This window comes from Corvus hawaiiensis, chromosome 6 (assembly GCF_020740725.1).
Source record: "Corvus hawaiiensis isolate bCorHaw1 chromosome 6, bCorHaw1.pri.cur, whole genome shotgun sequence".
NCBI lineage: Eukaryota > Metazoa > Chordata > Aves > Passeriformes > Corvidae > Corvus > Corvus hawaiiensis.
The window spans coordinates 35,735,782-35,750,475 of record NC_063218.1 but is presented as its reverse complement, the minus strand read 5'-3'; the positions used below and the strand labels follow the sequence as shown (position 1 = coordinate 35,750,475).

General features: G+C 36.3%; 1 protein-coding gene across 10 annotated transcripts in view; it reads right to left on the bottom strand.

The window, feature by feature from the left end:
• The window catches only part of PCNX1 (pecanex 1), an 86,619-nt gene that overhangs the window by 56,235 nt on the left and 15,690 nt on the right, over positions 1 to 14,694 (bottom strand). For 9 of the 10 annotated variants that reach the window (XM_048305808.1, XM_048305801.1, XM_048305799.1 and 6 more), the window contains exons 4-6: positions 13,399 to 13,444; positions 12,445 to 12,534; positions 9,115 to 10,815 (exon numbers count right to left, since the gene is read on the bottom strand). In XM_048305808.1, the coding sequence (XP_048161765.1) occupies positions 9,115 to 10,815; positions 12,445 to 12,534; positions 13,399 to 13,444 (1,837 nt within the window). The remainder of the gene's footprint in view (positions 1 to 9,114; positions 10,816 to 12,444; positions 12,535 to 13,398; positions 13,445 to 14,694) is intronic. The other variant, XM_048305802.1, reaches the window with a different exon arrangement.

Sequence of the window (14,694 nt, the reverse complement as noted above, 5' to 3'; positions counted from 1 at the left end):
CACCAACATTCAAGTTACAAGCATTTCATTACCAAAACTAGAGAAGTTAAGGGCATCCTTAATTCAGTCCTTTCCTGTACTTTCAGGAAAATGAGGGATTGCTCATTCTCTCCTCATTCCTCTCCACAAGTGTTTTCACAATTCTAATCATGAATAGATTATACTACCTTTTCAGGGTATTTCAGCAAGAATTCAATAGATTTCTCCTGTGGTTTAATATACAGTTTTATTTTAATACACTGCCTAATTTCTTAAAGCATTTCTTCGTAGCTCTCATACTTGAAGTACAAAGCAAGTGAGCCACACTAAACAAGACAGACTGAATCCTGACACGAGGTCAAAACTGCCCATTAATTTTGGGTGACAATTTGTAAAGCTCATTTTTTCCAGGATACACATCAGCATATAAAAATTCGTATTTACAACACAGCTACCACTGAGTTCAGATGTAAAAGCAATTCTGATAATCAGACCATAGTTAAGCAACATGAAATAAAGAACAGTGACTAGTCATAACTGCAGTGTAAGTATCTGAATTACCATTACCATTAAAACATGGTAAACATCAGCATTGCATCTTAATTACCATTTGCAACTACTTAGCAAAAGCAGTGTTCAAGTGCAATTCTTTAAGGTAGCATACTTAACACTGACATCTGTTTTTCTTTAATAAACATCATCTTCTGCAATAACTGAAGCAGAGACTATGGAAACACGATAGGTCCTTCCTATATAGCTCCAATTTATCACTAAAGCAAGTCTATCTCAGAACTAACAGAGGCAATGTCCTGTGAGGAAACTAGAGATACAAATGTGCTTGACGATAAAAAAAAATGAAAAAAACTCCTATGTACTTGGGGATTAAATTCAAAGCTGTACAGGCAAACAGCTTTGGGATTTTCTAACCTTTTATTATCTCATTTTAACTTTTAAAATCAAAGTAGATTTTGGTGTAGCTTTCTACCTGTTTTACCATGGCATTTTTGATTTATCATCTTCAAACTTTTGTTCAATGCACATCTTTTATACACACTCTTCCTGAATGTAGGTGGTGACATCCAGGGTCACTACACGACTCAACAAGTTTTTGAAAAGACTGCACGGCTTTTCAGACCAACAAGCTTCAAGTCTGCTAACATTACCCAACATTGCAAGAAACTGCATGTTGAAAACATGACTAAGGAAGTTAAAAAAAAAAAAAAGCTAGCTGAGCAAAGAGGATTAGCACGAAGTGTGGAAAGCCAAACTGAGCAAAGTTTGCTTTTGGTTGTACAGGAAAACCAAAGGGGTTGTGGTTTTGTTTTCTTTGTTGTATTGGTCTTTTTCATTTGCTCAGTTTTGGGGAGGCTTTTTGGTGGGGTTTTTTTTAATATTTCATAAAAGACACACAATTTAAAATACATTTATACCAGTATCGAGAGCTATTTATGTTAATTCGTATTATTTGTGTTTCTACTTGCCCTTAATGAGGAGGAGCAGTGCAACTGCTTGTGAGTTCACCAGCAGGAAGCTAAGACAAAGTTCCTAACTTACCCTCTACGATGATCTGAGAGCAGTTTTTTCATCTTTTAATATAAATAAGCTTTCTTTAATATTTACGATGTGTCACACACACTTCTCCAATACTGCTACTTAAAATAACTTATCCTAGTCTCCAGAAATGTAAGATCCAACATCTACAATCATGTACAAAATCTAGATATAACAGGAAGAGGTAACACAGGTAATGCTCTTAAAGTTCCTGCTTACTTTAGTTAAATCAGTAGAGGAAGACAAGCTTTTTAGCTTACAGAATGTTTGTTGAAAGGCGCTCTACGGGGTTTTTTTATTCTACACTTGTGTTGAATCACTACACTTAATGTCAAGAAATTTAAGCACTTCCTCTGCATGTTGTCATATGAATATGAGTCCCCAACATTATCTATTCTGAAGAACTGAAAAGTCATGTTTGAAGTTCAAGGTGCACAAATTACAAATACAAACCTACACCCCAGAGATCAATAATGTAAGAGGTGGAGACCTAGTGACAACCTTGTGGCAAACTTAACCCCTCACACACCTATTCCCAAATATAATACATTTAATTTCAAAGAAGAAATAATGACACTTGGATCTGTTAATGAATATGTTTGCACGGATGGTTGCATTAAAATTAATCTTTTTAACACTTCTGATTGGAAAAGAGCCAATTAGCAGTTACACACTTAAAAAGTCACACGGATATCATTTTGTCATCAGACACTTGAACTGATACCCCTACATGAAACCTTTTTACATTCACCTGTGTAGCTTCTCTAGGTTTTAAACAGAACTGAAGACTCTCAGTTTTACACTACAACTACACAACTGTTGTGTAAGACACCTAGCTTTAAGAAACAAAGTACAAATATTTTCTTTTGAACAGGAACATTTATACAAAATCAAACCAAAACCTTTGCAACATCTCCCTGCAGCTAGTTACCACTGCTTTTAACCAAAACTTAGAACACAGAAGCTTAAGAAGCACAACATGCAAAAGCACAACTGCCAAAATTTTATTGCATTGACAAGACCATTTCATTTTGCTACCAAAAAATGCTAAATCCAGTGCCTTACACAATTTCTGAAATACAGACAAATTCTCCATAAGAAGATTCCTGGAAAGATATGGTATGAAAGTAATACAAAGGTGAAGTATCCATGTGGAAAACCATAAAGTTCTTAGGATAAAAATTGCAAACATCAGTTTAACTAGAAAGCAAGAAAAAACCTACCACAGCAGAAAGTCTCCTACTCTTCTCAGGAAAGAAGGAAAAAAAAAAAGAAACAACCAACCAAAAAACACTACACCCCTCTCCCCATCACTTAAAGCCTAGATGGTTTTGAACATTAGTCAGGTTAAGCATGGTTAAAGGTGCACACACAACCTGAGTGATGCTTGGACATGCCATTTCTCAGCCTACCAAATGGGAAATTGTGACCTAACTATTTTCAGTCACTAATTACTAAGCCTACAAATTCTCAGCAAGAGCTGGAATGAATAGTTTTTAGCTCATGCACTCACATAAGCAATGAAATCTGTCTTCTAACACAGAACATACTTTGCCAAACTAAACAGCTGAAATATTGTTCTTCTGTATTGAGCATCTGTATCTCACTTGTGTTCAAAACCTGAGAGAAGAAGTACTTCACATGCACTTACGGACTAGCACTATCATTCTCCTCACTGTTGAGGCATTTATAGTTTATTTTCACATGCCCTGACACTGTATTAAAAAACCATACTTGAAAGATACCCAAGCAGAAAAAAGCAGTCTGTTCAGTCCATATCTTCAGTATGCAGCTGTTTATCACCATGTTATTACACACCTTAATAAAACCTACAGTTGCAGTGATTACTTATACTTCTCTGATTAAAAAAAAAATCAAAATATTGGCTCAGAGTATTATAACTTACTGTGGATATTTAATGAAAAATATCACTAATGACTACTTCTGAAGAACAGAGATGTGGGCAGCAAAGGAAAAACAATGAAGAACAGATCTCCAAGTTACAAACTTTTGCTAGAAAATAGTGCAGAAGAAAACAACACACAATTTAGGAAAGAAAGTAAAGCCCAAGACTTCACTGTTGTGGTTGCATTTATTAAAAAAAAAAGTCTGAAACTAGCCTGGAGAAATATTTACAATTACGACAAAACAGTCACTACAACAATCTGAAAAGCAAAACACCATCAAGGAGGGAACAAGCAGGACAATAAAACCATCTGGTTTGAATTCTGAACCAAGTATTTTTACAGACCAGCTTGACAGTAAAATTTTTATACTAAGGCCAAAGATAAAACTAGGAGTCTTAGTTATTCTACTTCATTGTACTTTCCACTTGAATTATTCCACTTTTAAAAACATTAGGCTACTCACATAGACCTCTTGAATATAATGCTGATGGACTTCAGGTCAGAAGAACTAAAGCTAAACCTCATCTGATCCCCTGCCCAATACAGACCCTATACCCTGGGATTTGGGTATCGATACCTAGTATTATGTTCATGTAGTAGACAGATGTTTGTAATTGACATTAATCTTTATTAAAGTTAGTTCTGACTTAGTATTTAGGTTTATTCACCTTAAGGAAAAGTTGCTGTAAATCTTCAGAACACAGCATTTCCAGCATACGTGGCATATTATGTTAGTGTAGCATACACACAACATCATGACTGCATTACATGGCCTTAACTAAAAAACCAAATGTTAATTAGTGGCCAACTTCAATACATTCCAAAGTTTCATCTCACAGCTACATTTTGCAGCAATGTGAGCAATTCCATCACAGCTCAGAGCTTTCAGAATTTTCTTGCTTATATGCATACCAATAAACCCAGGTACATCTACAAAGTAGCATGAAGATGCAGCTTCATTTTTATCTAGTATCAAAAATTCCTATTCAACTCCTGTTTGAGATGAATACTTAGCAAATACATGAGCAACACATGTCAACAAAATGGAACCACTATTCCCAAATCAAGCAAAAGTCATCTAATGAAAGCCTCTGTATTACCCATAAATACCAAAAAAGGGACAGAACAGGATCAAGTCCCCACAAAATTAACTAAAATTTTGCTTTACTAGAAGTGGTTAACAATTAATAGATGCATGACTCATTCCAAGTGTTATTTCATTGGTAAGTTTCAAAGCTGCAGAAATTCCACAGTAGCCTCGTATCATTCCCAACACTGTCTACATCTTTAAGTGTCTAAAGGTAGCTATCCGACCTCTACTGAGATGACAAGATATCCATCCAACATCAGAAGGAACTCTGCAAAACTCAACCTTCACACAAAAAAGCTGTGGCAGTACAGTATAATGCTTTCCAAGTCAGATATTGGAAAGGGCTAATAATAAAAATTCTGTCATGCTTGAACCAAATGTCATGTGCATTACAACTCTGCTAGTTAATATCTAAAAAATTCAAGTAATGGAATACAATCTTTTGCTTCCAATAAAGAATCTCATCCAGAAGAGAGCCCTTTCTACAGCTGATCTGCTTACCTGGGTCCAGTTACTGCTGGATACATTAATAGAGATAGCCAACACACATGCAACCTGATCACAGGAACTTCACACATTTTTCAGTTTCTACCATTTCTAAACTCCAATTTCTCATGCAAAACTGTTTGGTTTAGTCATTTGAGCATGAACTGGTAGATGCACAGAAAACAAGATCAGAAGCCCCATCTTCTGTAATTATATTAATTCTATCTGCAGGAAAACATAGCAAAAACTAAAGCCATCAGAAGCGTGGAACAGCTCTACAACACAGGCAATTGAGTCATGACATAGACCATATGCAGCATCAGCATAGTAGGAAAAAGTAATATATTGCTAGCAGCTGACATGACCATTGGCTGAATAACAGAGAACTGAATTTTAGTAATTGCAGGCAGACATGCTAAGCCTGTATGTACAAATACACACAGACTGAAGAGATGAACAGGTTTCCATGTGTCACATGAAACACAAGACTAATCCAAACTCACAAAGCCCTATTTTGCCTGCCTGTAGAGATGTACTGCAAACCTCAAAACACAGAAAACGGTATCAGCTGTTACTTCAATATTGCTATGCAATGTACAGAAGGAAAAATGCATCACACTACATGCAGTTTTATTTGTATCTCAAGAACTCAAAGTAAATAAACCTTAAATTACAGCAAGCTGTAAAACAGAGTAGCAACTTAAAGGGCACATCTTTTACAGTTAATATAGAACTGGAGAGAAGATTTGACTTTTCAGGCCAGCTCAAGTTGCACAAAACATCACTGTGTTATGTACAGCATTACGGCGGCTCTTTAAACAGTTACAAACAGCAATCCAGAAACAGCACACATCTGACACAAATGAGGCACAGGACAGTGCAAAGGGGGTATTTCCAAAATATCACTAGACATCTGAACAACTTCAACCAACCCATGACTCATCAATTCACTAGCTACTTTTGGAGTCTGAATAGTTAAACAAGGATAACTACTGTAAGACATCTTCCATTTTTTGTTACACATCCACCACATACACTTAACTTCAGAATGTTCAGATGCTGTTTCTCTGTATTTTGATGAATTGCAAATCCTATTCGAATGCACATACTATCTTACAGCAAGTGAGTCATTCACCACTTCCTGGCATAATAATAAAGAAATGAAACTACTAAGTTGTATCTGCAGAAGTGAAATATGTACAAGTTTGTATAGCATCCTGCTTAGTGGAAGATTAGTAAAGGCCATATCCATTACGAAACACATTTTAGCAGTTACACAAACAAGAATGTACTTCTTAGTTTAGTCCCTAAAGACTGAAGGATAAAATGAAGTTATAATTACTGATTTAAGTCATATTTGAAAAACAGGAACTGAAAGTTGCTGACTAGAAAAGAGGAGGTGGTATTAATATCAGTCTTTTAGTTATCCAGTGTGCACCTGTTAATTATTTGTTTCAGAAAGTTATCATAACCAATCACAGACATTTAAAAATATTTATATAAAATTATAAAACAATCCTTTCAGCAGGAGGTTGGACCAGACTACTTCTAAAAATCACATCCAACCAATATCCCTTGATCTTATGAAAATCCAAACTGTTTATTCTGTAATTCACCTGCAACAATAATTTCTTAATTCTCTCCAAAAAATTCTATACCTACATACATATAACATGTATTTATATTACACATGTATGTCTTTAAAAAACCTCCCAAAAGGTGAAGAAAAGTAGTAAGAAATATTGGCTATAAAGCAATTAGATGCTAAAGAGTTAAAACATTTTCTCCCATTACTATTAGTCATGGGTAAGTCTAAAGAAGAAAGCCACCACTAAAGATACACGTTACAAAACTTGTAACATAAGCTATAAATTTAGGGGAAAAAAACCCAACAAAACACACACAAGAAAAACCAGTAAAGAAGGACAGTATGAAGGAATTTGATTGATCATGAACAGATAAATGCAAAGAAATCACTGCCTTGGTGCTAGACAAGACTACATAAATTTAAGTAGTGCTAAAGAAAAGTAAGTCATAGTTTTGTTCTGCTTTCAAAACATTCATTTCTTACAGTCATAAAGGAAATACTTCCTTTTCTCTTGGTAGGAATAAACAATATACAGCAAGTGTTATTAACTATATCATGTCATCAGATCTGGAGAACTTGATTCCACATTGTTTCTTAGAGACATTCTACAACCCATAGAGAAGTACTACTTGGGTACTTGCCACTTATTAAAAATACTAACAACTTCAAAATGACCATGTAAAATTTTAAACTGGAAATTGATGAGGCCAGCAAAAATGACAGCAAGCCTTTTCTGCTTAAGCTGCTATAGATTTGCATCTTTAAGATTGCTTTGAAATGTGTTAAGGTTCGTCTGCCTCACTATTTCACTCTTCAAAAGTGCAATCAAAATATTTCACAATATACAGCATCTGTCTTACATTAATTCTTCCAGATTACTGACAAGTAGTAAGTACATATACAGTCTGACATGTTCTGAAAGGTAAGGTATGTTAATCCTCCTTTGCACATAAAGAGAGAATCTTAACAGCTTTAAGCAGTAATAACACAAAACAAAAAGAAATCAAATTTTGCGCTAAGGAAAGCATAGAGTCAAAATGGCAAATACATAAAGGAGACCTTTCATTGGTCAAATTACTCTCAGTAGACATGAACAGCTGTCACTTTAACAAGGCCTTAGGAAGAATGTGCATTAAGTATTTAGCTTGTAGAGTTAGTACTAGAAGAGCAATCTTGACTCTTTTATTAGAGCTACTGCAGAATCTGTTACTAGGAATAATCGAGAAAGCAAAAAAAAATCTGCATACATTGGTACAGTGAAGGCATAAAAATAGGTCTGAACTAAATTGTAAACCAGTCAAATTTGATCAATAATCAATACACAGCTGAACTTCAGTGTGGCACACTTTTTTCCCTCCCCAGAAATTAACTGTACTGATTTTTATAGTGCTTATGTTAATACTGGGGGACACACCACAAAAAAACCTCCATAAAAAATGCCCAAAAAAAACCAAAAGAAAACCCCACTATTGGTCATACATCTTACCTCACTGTGGGCTGGAAGCCTTTCTTTTTAAAACAAATCATTATTTTGTTTAGGCAGTCTATATAATAGGAACAGTCAAATTCGCTATAGCTTGTTAAAAATACCTGTCTTGATCTAAAATACAATTTTACGAAGAGTTTGTCCACCTAGATGTAAAGATCCAGATTATCTGGCAGGTACTGGCCTCTGAAAAGTCCAGAAGTCAGACTGAGGTAATTAACAACCTCATACTGTTCTGAAAATGTATTTTAAGGACATTTATCTACCTTGACACAAAAAGTCTTCCAATTAAGGCAGTCAATATAACCAAGAAAAGAAACAAACATTGTAACAAGCAATAAACAAAAAAACTATTAAGAGCTCCAAACTTTGTTTTAAATGCCACTACTAATCTATTAGTAACAGCTACTACAGGTAAACTCATTATTCACATTACACCAAGCAAAACAATAGTTAAGGAAAGTAAGAGGAAACTACATTCCTCTCCAGCACTGTAAGGTTATTGTGTTCACATAATGAAGACAAAAAAAACTGAAGTAAACAACACTGTCTAGCCAGCAATGGCAAGGCTAAGCAAAAATAAAATCCCTAGGAGAATTCAGCTTAGTAACCAGACCATTGTAAGAATTCACAATTAAAGGCAACATGGTAAGGGTTTGGGATTGGCTTTATTTCTTGATAGCACCTCAAGCCATGCCAGAGAGGCTGCAATAGTTTCTAATACCCAATACAATGGAGCAGGTTTGATTTGACCACAAATAACAATTTTAAGATACAGCTCTAATTAACGAAGACTGCTGGTAACAAACCCCTAATACCTCTACTTAGAGATTTTGAAAAAGCTGTTTGAATTCAACATCCATTTCTGTAGATCTTCCAAGAGATTATGAAGGAAATGCTTTTTCAGTTTTACTGGGCAAGAGTGAAGAAACAGGAGGATGCTTAAAGTATAGTTTTAACTTAAGTCATAGATACCAGACTCATTAACAAAATACGACAAGGTTCTTCTGGTAGGTCATTTACTTACCTCCACTTGCTGACTCTTGCTCTTCCCCTTCAGGAAATGTAGCCTGGCTTGGTAAGCTATTCCTAGAACGAGTGACTGACTCTAAGTGTGAAGCCCTTCCCAACAGAGATAGCTCATCTAGCACCTCTCCTTCTTTGGCTTCCAAATCAGATTTTGAAGTGGTTAACTGTTTTATGTTACCTGGTGCCATTAAACTATTTGGGTCATTTAAACAAGCTACAGTACCACTGTCCAGGCTTAACACTCTGGCACGATTCTTGGCACTGTTTGTGCTAGAAGTCCGTCGTGTAGATCTTTTTTTGCTAATTCCTTCAGAGCTTACGTGGGTTTTGTGAGCATTTTCAGAGTCTGTGCCCCCACGTTCTTTAGAAACGTATTTGGTCTTTAAAGCACTGTATTTTCCCTCAGGAGACTGGCATGAATGGGAGGTGGTGCTGGAAGAGCTATCACTGCTGAACTGGTGAGCTGACTGCATGCTTGATGTCCTGCTCAAGTCACTTTGATCACTGGAGTCCTCATCATGACAAAACACAGCACTGTGAGGTTTAGTACCAGATACACCTCGGAAGGAAACATATTCCCTGTGCCGACTTGAATCAAAACTACTAGCCCGCTTTTTTCCTGTCCTTCTCCGGCTGGACTTGTGGGTAGAGGCTGTTCGATGTATTAAACTAGAAGATTTTGGTCGAACATCTCCTTCTTTTTGTTTTCCACTAGTTTCTTTAGAAGCTCTTGAATCTACTAACACAGCTAGTTTCTCACTCTGCTCCTCTCTCTGTTCAGCAGCCTTCCCAAGCGGCCTGTCAGCTTGTGTAGTTAATTCATTGGCATGTGGGTTCTTATTGGCCTCTTCTGAAGCAGAGGCACCAAGACCTTTCTGGCTGAGCATCTCATCAGATGCATTAGAACCCTTTACCTCTTGAACACCACCCAGAGGGCTCACTTCCACAGCAGTCCTTTCGCTACTAGTCCTTTTGTCAGTAGTAGAACTACTGTCATCCTCTGAGTCGACACCACAGTCTTTTTTCTTACCATCCTTTTTCTCTTCTCTAGGAGACTCCTCCTCGTGCTCTGATAATACACTTTCTATATGCGTTGAGCTAGTATGTTCACTTTTATAGCTACTGATGGTACTGTTGGTGTCACGATCAGTCCCACTGCAGTAGCTTTCTGTTGAACCACTGCTTCTAGTACTCAGGCTTCTCAGACTGTCCATACTTTTGTCGGCTTTCAAGGATTTGCTCTTCCCACTCTTAGTCAATGGTTGAGGGCTGCTACTTTTCAGAATGTCATCTAATTGAAAAACTCCTGAAATGCAAGAGTTCTCACCCAAAGACTCTCGGGATCCAGAAGGGGGCTTGGAAGCTTCTAACTCACTGACAGGATCTAGTCCTCGTTTTTGCTGATAGAGGGGGAAGTCATTTAGTGAAGCATCTGGAAAAGCAACAGCAGAGCTAGAAGTCCTTGGTACACCTCGTGGTCTATGATCCTTCCTATAGGAGTGAGAATGCAGAGTTACAAGCGAAGCTACTTCTGTGTCACATGCACTGTTTTTAGACTGGTCCACAAGCTGGTTGTTCGAGAGGCACACTTTGTCACTGTTGTCCCTTGGCAAATCCTGTCCAGAGGACAATGAAGGTTGGATGGAGACAAACGAGTCGTTCGACACCAGACGAAAAAGCTTCCGATCAGTCGCCAAATCTGTTGAAGTACATATTTAAAAATATTAATGAAAAACACTCATGTAAGTTATACAACTTGCTTTGGAACTGTTTATATCAGACAAAGTAAATTAACTGAAAAATCCAATTGCAAGTACTGTGAATGCATCACATTACCATTTAAAAATATTTTATAACATCTGGGCAAACATGACAGGCTTTTTTTAATAATGAAAGAAACCATCAATACCAGCTTACCCCAGCAGCTAATAAGACAATGCAATTCTGACAAGTCCTCAACCTCCTCTATTGCTTATGTGTCTCAGACTTAATATTTTCACGTAGCCCAAAGTTTCTTATAAAAGACTACCTTGCCTATTGTTTTGGTTCCTACACGGAGTAAACAAACTAAGATTATTAATAAAAACAGAGTAAACCCCACTAACTCTGAAGTCACCAAAACCACAACAAAAGTCACTTTTCCGACCAGATACCAAGTAAGCTCACAGTTAGCAAGGATGCAGTCAGTGTCACAGGTCTTTTTGTACCATATTGAAACTCCCTATGAAGTCACTGAGTTTCACTACCCCTAAAAAACCAAAAAACCACAGTAGTTTCTGCTATTAAAGCAAACCATGATGATTCACTGCTAGCTCTTGATTAGAACAATCGTTCCTCTTACCCATCACAAGCAGTCTCCTGTAGAAGTGTCCACCTGCAGGCAGTACTAAAAGTCAGACTACTTTCCCTTTTGGTACTAATCACTAAAAATAGAAGATCTGGAGGCCAAGTTCAGTTTCTACAGTTGCTAAATTTCTGTAGAGTGTATGTGAACACATGCAACTTAAGAGACTTCACAGTTACATTACTCAGCTGAAAGTAGCAGAACCCTGCTGGCCTATTACAATAGCATGGCCACCTGTGATGGTCTATTTCAAACACACTTTCTGCACTGAAACACACATTAATGACAATCATCCATCTAATGGCCCTAATCACCCACTAGTGATAAGACTGGAAAAATGAAAGGTGATATTCTCAGAGTTAACTTCCTCCTTATCACCAGGTACTTGAAAAATCAGAAAACAAAAGATTTCCCTTTGGTTTTATGCTGTTTTAGTCAGAGCAGGTCTTTTTCTCGTAATGAAGTGAAATGAAAAATTGTCAAGTTTTGTTTCAGAACACAAGCAAACAGTTTCCTTAAATATTAGGGAAAAAAAAGAAATCACCAAGCTCTAATAACTTGCACCTTGGAAGCAGTCTATAGCTCTAAGAACATACAGCTCTGTATGGGGTTATTTACTTTATAGAAAAGCCATTTCCATTTGTCTGTACTTGTAAGCAAAGCAAATTACAACCCCAGGCCACCTGTAGTCTGAGATACTGTCTAAAGAAATTAAGTTAGCTATCTTTCAGCAGTAAGGTTACAGTAAATATTTATTACCTGCTGGAAGATGCCAGAACAAGAAACACACAGTCAAAGAATAAAGTTAAAAGCATTCAAATTATGCTTCTCAGAAGCTTGAGTAATTAAGAAAGGAAACAGGGAACTTCAAGATAGACTCTAAGAAAGGGTATCAACAAACTGCATTAATTTATTTAGCATATTAAGCAAAAGGTCTTTGGTAACAAAATACCATGTTTAAATATGGAGAAGAAGAAATCTTACCTTGTTCTTCACTCCCTTCTTTACATAGGCTAGAACTCTGGCCAAGACTCAAACTGATATCATCAGAGGTCTTGGCAGTGTCAGTATCACCTGTGAATTTTAATAAATGAGAGTACTAGTGCTCAAAGTATTAACACATTCATCTACATTCTCACTTGTCATGAAAGACTGCTGCTTGTATTTCTTCATTTATAGGTAAGTAACAATAATTACATAATTACAATAACACAAGATTTCTTTTAGATACAAGTACTGTCTACTCTATTTCTTTTATCTTCCACAGACCTCAATGGAAATAACGATTTTTTTTTTTTCCCCCTCAGAAGTGTATCTATTGGAACATTTACTTTTGCATGGTTGCCCATTAAAAAAAAAAAAAAAGAGGGGTAGACTAAGAAAATGCTTGTAATGGTCAGAAAAGCAAGGGGAAAAAAAAAATCAAGGTGACAAAAATTCATATTCAAATTTTTTTTTTGCCTTATTAGTGGCTGGATAAATTCACAAGAAATTATTCATAATATGCAAAATTGTTATCTTTTCATTTTAGAGGAGTTCACAAGGGCTGGAAAACACTTTAGCTAGATGCCAAGCAACCAGGAATAATCAAGTCATTGATATACAATACCAGAATGGTAACTGGTTGCACTGAACTCAAAATAGTAGAGAAAAGTCTACCCCAACCAACCCTTTGGCTCTGCATTTTATAGGCAAAGGGAAAACCTGTCATTACATGGGAAAAGGAACAAGAGCCCCAGAATATCCTCTCCTCATGTTTTGGTCATATAATTTCCATGTCCAAAGAAGACCTCCTCCAACTAGTAAATGCTGTATTTTGCTCAAAAAAGAAAAAAAAAAATCAAGATGAGTATGGTAGACAGTATTTGGAAACAACATAATAAACAACAGCGATTTGAAGTGCTTCTGCAAGATAATTTAAATAGCTAAAAATCTCACCTTTGATGGTTGCTGCTGTTCCCAGACGAGATAACCCAGATCCAACCTAAAAACGGAGATTTATGTAAAAAGCTGTACACTTTCAGGAAATAAACAACTCTTATTCCCTATTACTGCAACACATGTATTGCCAATACACCTAGAAGAAGTTTTTGAAGGCACAAGAGCATCCAGCAGCACAGTGCTGTAAAATTCTGACTATGTGTCCACTGCAAGCAGAGATGACAAGTCATGTAATTAAGCATCCAACTATATCACACCACTATTCCATTCAAAACCCAATGTTTCTGGAAACTTTACTATGCTGATTTTAAAAACAGTTTCTAACCTAGGAATTCTCCTTACTTAATGTGGCAACAAAGTACAAGTGCAGTGTTATACTAATAACTGCTATTGTAAAGCTGAACGTTTAATGCAGTGATCCTGGTTGTCTAAAATGCTTAAAGAAAACACAATCTTACTATAAAACTTATCTGTTCAACACAGTGAACACCAAGCTAAATCCAAAAACTGCTCCCATGTGAAAAAACCCATATTTTTCCAGTTAATTTCACATTCAATGGCAAACCAGCAGGCACGGTACCTCTTCATACAAAAAAATGTCACCATTTAGGTTTGCAGTCTACCTTTCTACATATATCTTATAATCCACAGGAAATTACTTTACAGAGACGGTAAAGAGAACTTAGTCTTTCCTTCAATAATATTTTCAATACAACCTCTCTTAACTATAGATAGCATACAAAAATGCATGTGTCAGAAAATTAAATTACTCAGAAATAAGATAAAGAGCACTCAAAGGCAAAATCTGAACCCATAAATACATAAAAATTTGGGATGCTGTTTTCAAAAAATTCCTAGTTCAAGTTACTTTGAGGAAAAGAGCATAATTCTACTAATTCTTTTCTGTAAGCACAGCAATTGTGGTAACCTGAAGATGTGTGCAGATTCTATTCAGCCATACCACAGAAGAACAATGGCTCTGTTACGGGTAATGTGAAAAAGCAGCTAAGAGCTTGTTTAATACATTTTCTTCACTACATTGTCACACATACTTTTAGTTACTCATTTTGTCATGTTTCAACATTTTTTCCCTTCAGTAATATGCTTTGCTGAATTCTGTCACTGAATACAAATGCATCATCATAGGAAAGCTATTTAACACAAAAAACTGAACAGAAATCAGATGCTTACTGTTCACATTCCCTTTTGATGCTACACATTCAATCACAGGGGACCAGTGGATACTAATTTTATTAGGACAAATACATTCTAAACACGATACTTTCTGTCCCA